Here is a 15,785-nt window from a genome sequence, read left to right on the forward strand (position 1 = left end):
GGTCCATTGGTGAACACAAGGGTTGATTGAAATTTGGGGAAACAGAAACTGCCTCTAGTGTCCTGCTGTAGCGTAGACACTTTTGGCTTTTGTCCCTTCGTAGGACACATCGACCTTTTTGCTCCAAAAATGGAGTCTGACTGTACAAAAAAAAGGACATCCTTGTCCCCAGAGCACCTTCAAATGTTCTGTTTTTGTACCTTTGACACGTGACACCCTTTCAGTGTTGAAAAAGGAACATGCAGCATACAAAATACATTCTTGATAGTGAGACAGTATTGAGTCTGGTTCTGCACATTTATTTCTGGTGTTGGTGCGCATACAAGCATGTGCTCCCAATAACTGCTTAATCCAGTAGTAAATATGATGAGTGAATCCAGACCACAAGACTCCTTTCAGTTTTAGTCTGGTTGCCTGGATATACACCTTCTGTTGTCATTTGTATTGTGATGGATACTTATTTGGAATGTGGTCAGACAACAAGGGTTGAGATGGGATAGACAGAGAGAGAGAGAAAAAAAACACAGTTTAAGGAACAAAAACAACAGGCTACGACAAGAATAAGAATAACCTAATAAGATTGCAGTTGGATTTTATTTTATTGTTATTGGAAGGCAGAACTACATGCTGGATGAGACGGGAGAGGACAGAGCAGGATAAGACAGGGCAGGATGGGAAATGACATGGCAAGACAGGGTAGAATGGGACATGGTAGGACAGAAAAGGATGGGGCAGAGCTGAACAGGACGACAGGGAAGGACAGGAAAGGATGTAGCATGACATGACAGGGCAAAACAGGACAGGATAGGACATGGCAGAACGGGATAGGATAGGAAAGGTCACGGCAGAGTGGGACAGGGCAAGACAGGGAAGGACAGGACAGGATGAAAAAGGACATAACACGGCAGGGCTGGACAATACAGGGCAGAATCTGGCCGGATAGGGTAGGGCAGGGGCAAACAGGACATGGCAGGGCAGGACAGGAAGGGCCAGGACATGACCCTTTAGGATGGGTCAGGACTGGATGGGACAGCCCCCAAGCACTACCACCGCCGATCTCCCACTCTTGCCCAGGCGAGGAAGAGGCATCCCCCCGCCAACAGAGCCTACTTCAGAAACCAAGACCCACAGCTTCATTCCTTGAGCTAAATGTATCGCCGATTGTGTTTTAGTTTTTCAGCAGTTAGCCCGCCTTTCCCCCCTCTACAAACCCAACACGCCTTGGGAGGAAGTGGCCGCTGCAGACGGAAAACAGGCTGCTCCAGCATCAACTCGCGGTCAGCCTTTGTAAAGAATCCTTTTGTTGTTGCTCGCTTGTTGCCAGGGACAAAATAAATAACTGGGACAAACCAAAGGCATTCGCCTGCCTTGCCTCCGTTGCCATCAGAAACACATTACCGCCCTTTAACGAGTGTTTAGCCATTCTGCTGTTTCTCCTTTCGCGAGATGATCCCTCCCACACTCCCCATTCCGCTCAAAATCCAAGAGACAATAGTGGTATTTACAATATTTTCTTTGATGATCTCTCCATGTTTTTACTCCACTTTGAGCTTATGTGGTCTCATGTTTGCGCCGAAAAGCTTGAGGTCACCGCTGGAATGTGGCAGGAGTGAGCGAGGAGGTCAGAACATCACAAAACGCATTCCACAGGGATGAAGGGAACATCATTTGATTAGCCATACATGTACATATATGGGAGATGAACTCCAGGTCAGAGGATGGTGCAAATGTTCTAAACCCTTGAAGCATGTTGTAATTTCACCCCCCAAAGCGTTATTGGGAACATTAGCAGGAAGGAATGTCCACATGATGTAAGTTGCAAGAACTTCTCAGAACTCCAGTACACTTGAAGAGTTAAAATAAACAGGACAACTGGTGCCAAAAGAAAAGGAGATGGAAACAACCTGAGCCTTGAAGACAATTCTTGTTTGGAAATAGTTTACTCTTATGCCCTAAAAAAAAAAAAATCTGTATTTATTTTTGGTAGCTTGGCCTAAAAGATTGACTTACAGTACTGGAAATTATTTAATGTAATATTACTGTATTTGTATTTTTACTTTTGAACAACAAATATTCTCATCCATTTTGTGAAAAAAAAAACAAATGTATTTTACATGGAATTAGAGTGCTTTGCATTAACACTTGGTTTAGAGTCAGGATTCTATTGGAACTCTGGGAACTGCGTCATAGTCAAACAAGCTTTACTTTGCGCTTGTCGTGATATTGTTTTCACTAGAACATTTTCAACTCATCTTATCTTATGTTGTTACAGACTCAAGAGAGACAAAGTGATCTGGTGAGGTCGTTTGCTGCAGTATTTACAAACACTGTTTTTTTTGCCTGAGAACCTGACTTTGTACATTATAATTTCAGTCATTGTGTTTATATCTACTGTCCAAGGTTGATCATTTGACATTACGTCTGCATGTGGTTGTGCGTGCAGTGGAATTTTATTTTACTCTGTGGATTATTTCTAGTTTTTCCATTCTGCGAGGTGGTGGTTGTCATGAGGTGCTGAATCTCATCCCAACCGCTTCCCACTCGGCTGTGAACTGCTCCAGAAAGTTTTAAGAATGAGCCTTTATGAAGCCAACATAGCCACATCATCTACAAAAAGCAGATACACAATATTGAGATCATCAAACTGGACTTCCCTCCACACATCTCCTACACCAAATTCTGTCCATGGCTATGAAAATTACCAATGACAAAAAGCAGCCTTGGTGGCATCAAACTCTCACTGGAAACAAATGCGACATTTCGCCATGCTGCCCTCGTTCCTCTCCGCCAGTTCTTTGGTCCCACTGGTGTGAATCTTATAAGACTAGCTGTGATCAGGCTAGCAGACATAAGTCTACATGCTATGCAGATCCACAACCATCTTATTTTTAATACTCTCAGACCACACAGATGGATGAAATCTGTGTCACCTTGCTCGTCAGACATTTTGCTCAGCCACAGAGCATTATTGGATTATCTTTTGCTAGCGATGGTAGCAGATGGGCGAGTCGTAAGTCCTCTTACAATTGGCCGTTTGGAAGACGTGATACCAAAAAACAAGTGATTAGCGATTAGGCGACTAAATGTCAACACGTAGTAGTCAACTTGTTGACTAGTCTGTTCAACCCCTAATGTGTTGTAGCCTTTTTTGTGGATGACTTCTAATCGGTAATTTCTATTGTGAAAAGTGGACGTGATCATGAATAATGGCACATATTCAGTCGTAAGAGTTTGATCCAAAATTTACATATATTTCTCGCTTTACATTTTGCAACGACAATAACATTTATTCAACTTTAAACAAAAACGTCCACGAGGGCAAGTGCAAAACTGCCTGAAATCCACAAGCAAAAAACAACAACAACTGAAAACAAATAAAAAATTAACATTGAAAAAGTCAGACATTACCAATTGATACACAGGCCAGCAAGAAAAAGATTTCAGTTTATTGGTCGCAACATCAACAACATTGCGACGCATTGCTCCCGAGCGTCTTGTATTGTAGGACTTCATCAGTTACCAATCGAACTAATTCAGCCTCCACGAGTTATTTTCAAAAACTTGCGGCATTCTTGGTTAAGTACAAATTGTTATATACAAAAAAAAAAAAAAAAAAGTGCAAAAACTTGTGCAAACGCCCAAGAGAACAATTAATGTGAATACACCAATGTGGCACTTTTTCCATATGTACAGTAGGCTACGTCTGTGCGAATGTGTGATAAGTTCTTAACAAAATGTATCTTTTTTATTTAAAAAAAAAAAAAAAAGTGCTCAAGATTGTATTGGAAAAGTGAGAATGCTGACTCGGCCTGACGGTAGAGGCAAATGTAACATAAATAAACAATATAAAAATTAACTTCTTTTGTGCCAACTCACTGTAAAGCGCCCAAACTTTTTTTCCCCTCCTTCACCAAGAACTCATCCTTGAAGGATGAGAAGTCCAGTTTCGGTCACCCCTTGCGACCAATCCAGTTTGGAAGGCTAATTCGGTTTAAAACGAGGAACCAGTCTTCATCTTCGTCGTTTCCCCGAGTGAAACCACACTGGCATCTCTAAAGCGGGAGTCTGTCTGTCTGTCCATCCGTCCTCCCCAGTGACCATTCAGCAAATGAGCTCCTGCTGTATTTCGGGTCGAGGGGCGAAAGGCGGCTCGGCGAAGGAGAAAGAGCCGCAGCCGGTCTTCAGCTCACCCTGGCACGGGCATGCCAGGTACGAGCCCATCAGGCCCAGTTCCGGGGACGGTGCCGGGCTCTCTGGCTCCGACTCGGATTGGCTAGTGTCGGGTTCGTCCAGAGACGACGAGGACCGCGTGGCGTGGAGATGGTGGTGCACGAGGGGGTGGGCGTTCAGCCAAGGGTGGCTGAGGCAGTCCTCCGCTGTGGCTCTCTTCCTGAAAACATAACATCACAGATGAGTGGAAATTCTCAGATTTTTGTTTTACATAATCAAATGGAACAAAATAAATGGGCTTTACTCGGAAAATGTTCCCTTTTGTCGATTACGCAAGAAATCTTTGTTGTCGCCAGCTCATCAATGCTAACAGGAGGAAAAAAATGCAGAGACTTGCTTTCATCTGCCAATTCCATTTTCATTGCTACTGCTTCTTCACATTAACAATTGCCCTTCAACATCACCTTGTTGCTGACTTAATGAGGTGATGCTTGACAGAAGAAATAAAGCTTTTCGATGACAGGCCAAGCTAAACCAGTACAGTAATCCCCCCCACTAGTCGCAAGGGATAGGGAACGAGCCCTACTGCAAACTATGATCCCAAAACACTGTCATTTCAAATTCATCTTACAACATTACACCTGAAAATAAATGGCTTATAAATGACTTGATTTTGAAACAACTGAAAGTGTGCTTTGAGCCATAACTGAATGAGAGTTAGCACTAGAGCTAACATGATTCCCACGTTATCATCAGCACTATTTACCCATTACTATTTGGTGATTCCTACTTGGGTTGTGTTAGCCACTACCCAGCTTACTAGAGCTCTCAGAGTTAATCACATCATGGCAGAGTCCAGTTTAACTCATTTACTGCCAGCCTTCCCAGTTAAAACTCATTCACTGCCAGCCTTCCCAGTTAAAACTCATTCACTGCCAGCCTTCCCAGTTAACATGTATATTTGACTTCTAAAGCCGTCAATGGCAGTAAATGTGTTTCAAATATAAAACTCAGAAGTTTGTGTCTGCTGACTCCTGATGCAGTAGTAGCTGTAATAGCTAGCGTTAGCCAGAGGGTAGCTGGCTAAACATAGCATAATGTGACAGTTGTGTTATTTAGTTGTAGTGTTAGAATAATAACTAACAAAATATAAAGAAAGGGAAAAGAGTTTTCTCACAGGGGATGGGCTAACACTAACTTGTGCGAGTCAGAGAACACAATGTACAGGGGGGTTCCTAGTTTACGACGAAGCTTTGTTCCTATGGGGGCGACATAACTCAAATTTGCAATTCAGAACGTGCCGTGAACCTAGTCTAACGCAGTAGTAAACATTTCTATGAAAAACACTTGTAAGCCATAAATATAAAATAGTCCAATTAAAAACAGCAGTACAGCACGAACTAGTTTGATGTGCATCGTTCGAAACTTCATATGTTGGGGGCCATCGGAAACAGAGGACTCCCTGTATTTGGATATATTAGAATTACACCATAACCATCATAAGGATAGAAAAAGACACTTTTATAACTACCCAAATGAGTCACATATCCAGTTTGAAGTAATATTAATAAAAATACAACAAAATTTAGTCAGAGCTTGCACAAGAGGAAACCAATTTTTGCCTCATACACTCATGTCAGCCACGTTTCCAGCCTGACTCACATCCTGAATGACTATACGTTTGCCTATGTAAACGTCACCTGGGGTTTTTCACCAACAGGGACTTGATGAAGTCGACAGCTGGCGGCGAGATGTCCTGGAAGGTGTCGTGAGAGTACTCCACGCTGACCTGGGAGATGTTGAGGAACGTCTCCTGCTTGTCGTCACCCAGGAAGGGCGACTCACCAGTCAACATGACGTAGGTTAGAACCCCGATGCTCCTGACCGCCAGAGGAGACAGACAACTTGTCAGCTTTGTCAGTTTTATCTTTTGGGGGATCATCCACAGGGTACACTCACCACATGTCTGTAGCAGTGCTGATGGGTTCATAGTTGAGAATCTCTGGTGCTAGAACACAAATGACCTGAATTAAATGACATACAGTAATCGCCCACGAGGTATCGGGGTCAAGCCCTGCCTTAATCGTGAAAAATTATTAATAGTTTCAACTGTAAATATACCACAAACTATGATCCCAATACACTTTAATATCATTTCAAACTCATTTTACGCGGCCCTTAAAAATAAATTACTTGCAGATTATTTGATTTTGGGGAAAAGAAAAGAATGCACCAGAAGTGCACACGTACATGTGGAAAAGATTGTCCCTAACCAAACAGAACTTTGGCCTGAGCACAAAAAGGAATAAGGGAGGATAGGTTCACGCCAAAAAATATCTGCTAAAATAAGGATATTTCTCACTGTATTATGCGGGGGATTATTGTACTGAATAAATTCTGGACTCACCCACATACTCCGGAGTACCCAGAATCTCCCGGACCTCACTGATGCTGTCTACGCGTCTGGACAGGCCAAAGTCCACGATCCGGATGTCGCCCAGGGGCCTGGCGCTGGTCAGCAAGATGTTCTGTGGCTGCAGGATTGGACGGACCAAGGTTACATAAGTGCCAAAGTCAGTAGCAGAGCAGATTTGGCGCTTGGTTTGAGATAAAAAGGACCCTGGAGGATTTGGGAGTCTGCATCGTCAGTCGGCATCTTGCTGAGCCTTAGATCTAAGATAAGCCAATCAGGGAGAACGGGTCAGACATCACATCCGATGACTTCTCGGCTACATTGTTGGCGTGCACAATGGCCTGGACTAACGCCAGATTTGCTTGGGAACCGAATCTCCTGACACTCTAATTATGACCCACTAGGGAGTACTTTTATCAAGATGACATGTTTTCTGGCCGAGAAACTGAATACTTCAAGGACAACGACCCTTCAAGAAAACCCCTCCAAGTAATAGCCTTGTTATGTTAGCTCATCTTCTGGTATTAGACTGTTCCCCCCATGGGAACTAGGTTGTGCACCGGGGTTACATAACCGGCTAAATACCTCTGCCACCTCCAGGGAATAGTCTTCCCCATATAGTCACGTAATGTCCCATATAGGGCCTCTCACCTTCAGATCCAGATGCACCACATTGTTCCGATGCAGGAAGGCCACCCCCATTAGGATCTGCCTGGCCAACCGGATCACATCTTTCTCCGTGAAGGCATCGTCGTTGTCGGCGACGCACTGGTCGAAAATCTCACCGCCGGCAGCACTGGTGTGGGGAAAAATAACAGCAAAGAAAAACTAAGTACAGAGAAGACTTAAGTCTACAAAAGGTCTTCTGTTTTAAGACAGTCCTGACATACAGCGTTCAGAGGTTGAGAATGACACACAAGGAACGAGTTTGCCCAGCAGTATAAGAATATGTTGTCACGCGGCACAAGAATGCAGGTTTAGTTACCGCCATACTTACCGTTTTTTTTTTTTTTAATGGTCATGATGGACTATGACGCCTTTCAACTTGCGTATAAATTCATTGCTTTGTCGCCCCCTATATTCTTTTTAACATGTCGTCTTAAAGTGAACAAACAACTTTAGTGCTTAATGAATCCTCCTTTCAATTTGCTTTCTTGCAAGGAGACAAAAACCATTCCGTACCCTCGATGTAATTAAGGATAATGACCCCAATTCTGCTTTCTTTCAGCGTTACATAACGGCATATCTCTGTGTACGTTGGCTTGACAACAAGTCCTTTTGTGTGCTAATGGTAGACTTGTCATTTCCCACTAGCTAAGCGTGACAGAGGTGGGTTGGCAGCGTGTTCAGATAAGAAGCGATACCATTGACAGTCATATGAGTTGAGTTAACACCGTGACAAAATACTGGCCGGGCAATTCAGATGTTTTTTTTCCACAAAGTAAAATAAGGAACAAAAGCTGGGTTTACACTGCAGGGTTCAAGTGACGCAATTCCGATTTTTTGCTTTCTAGCGGCACAATTGCGATGAGTCAGTTGGACCTGCGGTGTAAATCCAGCCTTAGTGATGAAGATGGCAAAAGGTTGACGTCTGTAACAAGATACTATAAGAACCTCTGCCTTCCTCTTTCTAGGGATTATACTTCAAATGTCACATTTTTGCAGATAACTCATCCCACCCGCTACACTTACAATGCTAACAGTGCTAAGTAAAGCGTAGATGTGGTAGATTAAGGCATGATGCCCCATCAGTCAGAACGGTTGACTAGTTGGGCCCCCCCCCCCCGGAAAAACTGGAAGCATGTGTGGAGGATTTCGACAGTTACATGTGCTTTTTAATTGGCCTTCGGAAATGTCACGAGTGGTTACGTAACCACGTCGGCCTCCCGGACGCTGCGCCATCGACCAGCATCAGCTGTGAAAACAGCGCAGATGCAGCCGCGGAGAATTCAAGATCAACGAATCCATGGTTCGCAAGTGGACAAAGCAGGAAAACGCCGGTATCATTGCTGAACAGCCCCCCGGCAACGAGACTGACTCCAAGAATGACGAGAGGGAACCCGGCATGTTTGATGGAGAACTTGCCCAGCTGTTCATTTCGGATACAGAAGATGAGGACTTTGATGGATTTGTGGATGAGGATTGATCAAAAAATGAGTACATTGTTAAATACTTCAATAAAGTACAACCGAACTCAGTTTTGCTCCCGCTGCCTTTTTAAAAACATACGCTAGAATGTTTTATCATGCTTGCGCCCAATAATACGGTGCGCCTTATGTGCGCGTTAAATACAGAAATAACTGAGACAGCGCCTTTTAATACAGCGAGCCTTATGGTCGTGAAAATATGGTAAGTGCCTATTAAATTGGAGGGGGGGATGTCTTGGCCAGTGAAGTCGTTTGAGCTCCAGGCCAGCTCAGACAATGCGAGATTGTAAAAGCAAATGAAAAAAACAGTTCTCAAAATGTGCGTAAATGAAAGCAGGAAATTAAAAGCTATCAAAAGGGCCAGGGTAAACTAAAATGGCTTATGACTTAATTAATTTAGTTGTGGCTGCTTTTTTCTTTTTGGGATTATGCCATGAGGTGATTAATGCACTAAACGAAACAGTGTTTTTAAACTGAAAACAAGTAAAATACTTAGATGAAAGCATCACGAGCCCATTTCACACATCTTAAGCAGGGTTCACACATACCGATAATAGGGCCAAATTCAAGCAGGCCTGATTTCCGGATGTCTCTAAAGCGGGGTACACGCGTACCAATAATTGGGTTGAATCTGAGCCAAATTCCACTCTTCCCGATCAAAGGCTCGATAATCTGATGTCTCTAAAGTTTACCCTGAGCGATTATCCTGTAGCGTGGAGTGTATCACAAGGTATTTTCCGTCCCCTATCGGCTCAGAAAACGGTCAGTGTCAACAATGGTAATGTTCATTCTGAACACGAATTTGAAAAAGGAGCTGTCTTTTCCCTTCTAAAGTGACATCGCCAACTAAAGCGTTTTCAGTAGTTTTTGTTTGAATCAGGACTGTCGTCTTTACCTAAACTTCAGAAGTTCAGAAGATTCAAATCTGACTTTTCGTGCAGACTGTTCCCAGACTAGTCATTATGCAGTGAGTAAAGCCGGTTTGTGTGGTACTCTGCAGCTGCACGTGAAGCGCTGAGAATATAGCGTTTATTTCACAAACAAGACTCCGGATGTGGTTGTGGCTATGACAAATATGTTTGAGAGCGTGTGTGTGTGTTTGGCGGCCGGTGCGCTACTTTTAGTAGCTTTGCTTACTGCTTCGCACAGGAAAAGTAAAAAAAAATGCGAGCCCGAACCGTGCGACTCAGCATAACCAAATGCAAACTTAAAAGCTAGCTTTGTTAAATTTGCTGCTGTGGGTGAGACCTGCGGTGCTGCGTCCCGCTTTTGCACTTCGTTAGAACAGTCGGCGTAGCATAGCGGCAAAGCCACAACGAGACTACTTAGCACTTCAAACCACACGGTTGCTTGCAAACTTGTTTCAATTTCCTCTGAGCATTTGAAGGTATTCTGCAGAAAAATTCCTGGCACAACTTATTTTACTGGTACAGAGTGACGACAGTTTGATGTTCCGATCGATGAGATTATGTTTGCACAGGTGCTACATTTTGAAGCAAATGAACAATTTAGCAGGAACTGGCAAGTGACTGATGTGACAAGTTTGCTGCCAAAAAACCCAAAAAAAATACTTAATATACTGACAAAATAAACTGGTGAATAGTGAATGGAGTAAGCTCAAAACACATCTCAATCATCTTTCTTCATTGAAATGAATGGACTTCCCATTAATTCGTTCTAGCCACACACACAGAAACATACAATACGTCACTTTAGGATGTCAATGCAGCAATCATTCATGGAATTTTTCAAGGCTTTGTAATTTACAAGCAAATCCTCTCTAAACCACTTTTTCCCGGCTCGGCTCAAGCTCACGGCGCACGCGGGCGGCGAACATTTCCGATCCGAGGTGCTGGGAAGCTTTTCATTCTTTCGCCGTCTTACCATTCCAGCACCAGGACGATCTCGGTGGCCGTCTCGTAGACCTCGTGCAGGGCCACCACATACGGGTTGCATTTGGCCAGCTCCAGCATGGCGATCTCGTTGAGGATGTCCACCCGGCTATCCTGGCCCTTCCGCCGCTTGCGTAGGAACTTGGCGGCGTACTGCTTGCCCGTCGCCTTCTCCGTGCACTTCTTCACCACCGCAAACTTTCCCCTAGAGACAGACAGTCGTTTACATTTTAAAACAGCAATTTTTTTTTTTCCCCATTTAAAGGACAGGATGCATAGAATCGTGCTAACAAAGTCCCACAAAGGGACACACACACGAATTTAAAAAACAAAAAAACACTAAGTGGTTTCATTGGGCAGCACTGATGTAGCTATTGAGCTCAAATATGTGCACAGGAAATGCCATGAGACACTCAGTAGGCCCTCTTTTTTTTTTTTTTTTTTTTTTTCTGCCTCCGCATGGCAGGTCTGACCAGTGGAAGCACAGGCTGCTGAGGATTCGTGTAAATTCAAGCAAATATTAAAAAGCTACACGTGTGCCAATATAATATTAAATCTATGCAATGGTCAATAATTGGTCAAGAAATTAAGGAAAATCAAAACTACTTTCATAGCAAGGATGTGCATTTCATTTCATTTCCTTGGTCAATATGCATTTTATTCAATATTATATGTTCAATTAATTATTATTATTTATTTATTTATTTATTTTTTAAATAGGAAAATCTTACTGATATTGTTTTCAACTCCCGTTTCTGTGCCAGCAACATGGATGTAACTCAATTACCGGTCCAATCAATGTTTGCCTCATAAAGTCCGTCCCCGGCTCCCATCGGGAAATTAACATTTTCATTCTAGACCAGAGCCTGACTTCATAAAATGCAGTACAAATCTCAAACATGCTTTTTAACACAGCAACACAAAAACTAACAAAAAGCAACGAAAACTCAACGACAGGGGGTCCTCGTTTTACGACGGAGTTAGGTAACCCAAATTTGAACTTAAATCAGAACCTACATAATTACTGTAAATATGCCTCAACATATACCTTGTTCATCAGTACCGCCATAAACCGAGGCCCTCCTGAAGATAATGAATGAGGAGCTGCCTAAATGATCCAGACATTTACGTGTTCATTAGTCAAAGGTCAGGTCGTGCTCCCCGAGCACATAATGAGGCCCCCTCCTCTTTCTTTTTAAATACAGCTGACAGAAACATGGACAAATGGACACGTGTCGACGCCTCCACACAGAAGTCATGACAGTCGTACAAAAAGCTAGCCAGTTGGTACCACAGACCAGGACCACCCACCTGACCATGGGGTTGTCAATGGTTCAATGTTTAGCTCCAGCCATAATGGTTTGAAAGCACAATGTTCCTGAAAGGGTCCAGTCAGCATGGTGCCGCTCATTCCCCCCCCCACGTTCACACACTGCCGAACCAACTCCAGCCTCACCGTTCCGACCCGGTTCTGGTGTTTTGGGCTGGTGGTCCGGAGCCAGTGGGTCATTGTGCAAAGAACATAAAAAGGCTAAACCTCCGTCAGAGCCTTTTCTCAAGTTAATTAGCCCCGCAGAGAAGGAGCGCCATGTGGGCTGGGGAACTACGTGTGATGAAAAGGAGTGATCGATGGCCGCAGAGTGCAGCGAGCGGGGGTCTTCTCAAAGAGGAGTCAAAGGTTACCAAACGTGCCTGTCGTCCAAAGGGGCACATTCATGTTGTGGGGGTTTTGTGCCCGTGTGTGACAGCATTTCAGAACTCAACGTGGAACGAAAGTGATGACAATAAATCTCAGATGATTCATGAATCACCATTTGCGAAATGATGCACATTTTTATGTAGAAGATAAAATATTCACTGAAAACAAACCTATTCTCACCGAGCAGTGTAATTTTATGCTCTTTCTGTAATGCCCTAAAACAACGCCAGCAGTAGCTAGCATTAGCCGATAGCCGGCCGGCTTGACAACAAACAAGCAGTGTGACGGAAGGTTCCAGTAAATGTCCTACAGGCAGGTGAGGCTTCTGGTGATGTTGACGTGAGAATAATGAGGCTGGTAAACATTTTAAGATGATGCAGAGATAGGTCCGAATTGCTATTGGCAACGGCTGATCAGCTGCTATCAGCTCGCTGCTCAACGTAAGGTACAGTAAGTATCCAATTAAAGAGCGTCATTTGCGATGTATGCTTTTTACAAAAATTAGATTATCCATATATGGCCGAGTTGAAAATGTTAGGTTGCGAAGCAGTCTCGCATTCATGTTTTTCTGTAAAATCATTGTAAGTATTTATTTTTAAGACTAGGTTAAGTTTAAAAATGATAAGATGTTTTGTGATCATAGTTTGGGGTATATTTAGGGCTTATGAAAAAAAAAAAAATTCTACATGTGAATTTGAAAATGGTATCGACGTCCATTTTCATCTCATTTTAAACTCTTTGATCAGATACTGCATGATAGAATCCAGAAGACGCCCAACGCACACACTGTGCACGTTGTGGTGGTTTACCACTGTGCAACTCAAGTGTTAGTACCAGTCACACTTACTGTACACGACGAAATAAGAACTTACACTCTCCCCACCCCCTGATTCACTCAAATCAGACTCAGACACATCCACTGCCTCACCGACAGACGGAACTCAAAGAAACCTACCAACATTTCACAAACAACTGTCGAGTCACAACAAATTTACCTTGTCGTCATTATTCTAACTATATTTCTCTGCGTCTGGAGACGGCCTTCCTGCAGAGTTTTGCACCACGACAAATGACAGGAACACGTGCACGTACGCATGCTCCCGTTTCTGCACAGACGGCCCTGCGGGGGTTCTCGTCACACCCGTGGTAAAGCAGCTGACAGAGTCGCGTTAAATATCCCGCCGCAAACAAGCTCTAATATGCCCCACATCTCCCCTTCTAAATGTGCATACTATAAATCTAATCACAGACGCTTGCACGCGCGCGCACACACTCACACAGTGTATAGTAGACGCCCCATGCCCTTAATGGGATTACACGACGAGGGCCAATTTCAAGCTTGTCGCAGGGACAAAAGGCACGGGAGGGGGGAGGATAACGACTGTGGGGGGATGGGGAGGAAGATGCTCCTGCTGCTCTGTCAAGAACGTAACAAGCGCCCCCCCCCCCACACACACACACACACGAGACCTACAGGGCCTGGCTGCCATCCCGGCATGTCTGGCTGCATGGGCATCCCCTTGATTTCTTTATTTAGGCTTTGCTTTAATACAGTGACGACCTCAAATACTGCTACCATTTCAAAAGCCGTGACTTGCACTTTCTAATGTTTGGCTCACCTTATTTGGCTCCATGCACGAGTCGGCCAAAACATTAGAAACGCCTCTCGATATGACTCAGCGAGTCCAAGATAGAACCAGCTCATAATCGGAGCCTAAAATTAGTACTTTTATGACAATGTCAATCAAAACTGAGCATTATAATCTGTATTTTTGATACCATTTATGTATTTGATGTATGATAGATATGAATCGGAAAAGGGCTCATGCGAAATGTTTGTCAGTCTCCGGAAGGGTCCTCTCATAACATGTTTCCCCCACCCACAAAAAAAAAGCGACTTCAAAAGAAGCAGCACTGTCAGGTAGTGGTTAGCAGGTCTGCCTCACAGTTTCGAGGGTCGGGGTTTGGATCTTGGCTTCTGTGTGGCTTTTGTATGTTCTGCTCCTGCTTGCGTGGGTTTTCTCTGGCTTCCTCCCACATTCCAAAAACACTCTCGTCAGTCCAGTCATCTTGGAAATGCTAATCCTAGCGCCTAAAAAGGATACGCAGTATCGAAATTGGATGCATGTTATTGAACAGTGATTCTGAAAGTGGGGTACGAGTACCACGAGTGGTACGCGGGTTCTCTTCTAGCGACATGTGAAAGAATCACTGCCTAATACCAGTTCAGTTGTATTTAACTTTTAAACACTGTTTGTTTGAAACATTTATTGAAGTACTATTGTTATTTAACCTTTATGTGCAATACATTTTAATTGAATCAATGAGTTTTTTTATTTTATTTTACCACACAAGCGCAGTGCTTCTGTTTAAACTACTTAATGTTACTGGTCACTTCACATTGTTTGACAACTGCATCATTTGCATAATTGTCATTACATTGCTCAATGACTCGCCATACTTGTGTTTTTATGGCCTAAATGTACAGTGGTTGAAAATAATAAACACTTTTTTTCAGAATAAAACTTTTTTTTTTTAAATGAACACTTAGCCCTACTATGCTGCTGTATTTTTGTCATTACTGGTGTCACTTTGAGAGCTAAGAGTTTTTGTTTGTTTGTTTGTTGGTTTTAAAAAGGTGTACTTGGTGTAAAAAGATTGAGACTCAATCACTGGTATAGAAAATGGATGTATGGATGGACTTTAACACAAGAGCTACTAACTCAATAGTGCTTGCTTACAAAACAACATTCGGCCTATCCCTTTTTGTTTGAAATAGATTCCCCACAAATCATCTGAAGTTTACGCATTGACAGAAAGTTTCCCCCCCTCAGAGGAATTCCAAAAGGATCTTTTTGGGCAGCACTGCTAAACTGGCAACCTACACGCGTCTCACTCACACGTGCCCGTGTCAAACTAACTAATATGATTAACTACACAATCACATTAGCTTCCAAAGCGCCGTGGGACCACTCAAGGCTTACAAACAAACACTTACCGGCCCAGTTCTTTACCCGCCAGCTCGTAATTGGCCGCGAATGGATCCGATCTTATCCTGGTGTGGATCTTTGCCACCATTCCGCTTTTGCTCAGCATCATTAGGAAAGTTCAAATCAACTGTCTAGGGGACAAAACCAAAAAGTGCTGGGATATCAAGTAGAGTTGAGCATGGTAATAAAAGATGTCACAACGTCGGACAGGGGAGATATAATCCGGATTTCGAGACGGGAGGATAACATGTGACTGACTGCTGTTTAAAATTGCTCTGAGACTTCCTCCACTCATTCGGGTTAATAACCTGCTACCGCTGGTCCGCCCCTTTCTTATACGTCACGCAGCGAAAGCCAATCGGCGCACGAGTAACAAGGGAGGGGCGGGGCTTATTTGAGTGCGCCAGCTGGCTGTGATACGTACAGTACATACACACACAATGTTATTTTGCGCTCAATACGAAAGCAATATTT

The 15,785-nt window shown here is 43.5% G+C and overlaps 1 protein-coding gene across 1 annotated transcript; it reads right to left on the reverse strand.

The window, feature by feature from the left end:
* Window positions 1–3,415: 3,415 nt before the first annotated feature.
* Window positions 3,416–15,576, reverse strand: stk17al (serine/threonine kinase 17a like). Its single transcript, XM_061700634.1, has 7 exons — window positions 15,320–15,576; window positions 10,615–10,827; window positions 7,235–7,379; window positions 6,578–6,704; window positions 6,130–6,178; window positions 5,871–6,050; window positions 3,416–4,390 (listed from the first exon to the last, which is right to left on the reverse strand). The coding sequence occupies exons 1-7, from the start codon at window positions 15,418–15,420 to the stop codon at window positions 4,102–4,104; spliced, it is 1,104 nt and encodes a 367-aa protein (XP_061556618.1). The 5' UTR covers window positions 15,421–15,576; the 3' UTR covers window positions 3,416–4,101.
* Between the last annotated feature and the right edge of the window lie 209 nt (window positions 15,577–15,785).

The sequence above is a fragment of the Phycodurus eques genome, chromosome 16, assembly GCF_024500275.1.
Source record: "Phycodurus eques isolate BA_2022a chromosome 16, UOR_Pequ_1.1, whole genome shotgun sequence".
NCBI lineage: Eukaryota > Metazoa > Chordata > Actinopteri > Syngnathiformes > Syngnathidae > Phycodurus > Phycodurus eques.

Bases quoted from the DNA above. Each gene is read 5' to 3' on its own strand.
- stk17al (XM_061700634.1), bottom strand. From the start codon at position 15,420: ATGATGCTGAGCAAAAGCGGAATGGTGGCAAAGATCCACACCAGGATA. The intron at 7,380-10,614 runs GTAAGACGGCGA...TCCCCACACCAG, and splicing joins ATCGTCCTGGTGCTGGAATG to TGCTGCCGGCGGTGAGATTT. The intron at 6,051-6,129 runs GTGAGTGTACCC...TCTGGCGGTCAG, and splicing joins AGCACTGCTACAGACATGTG to GAGCATCGGGGTTCTAACCT.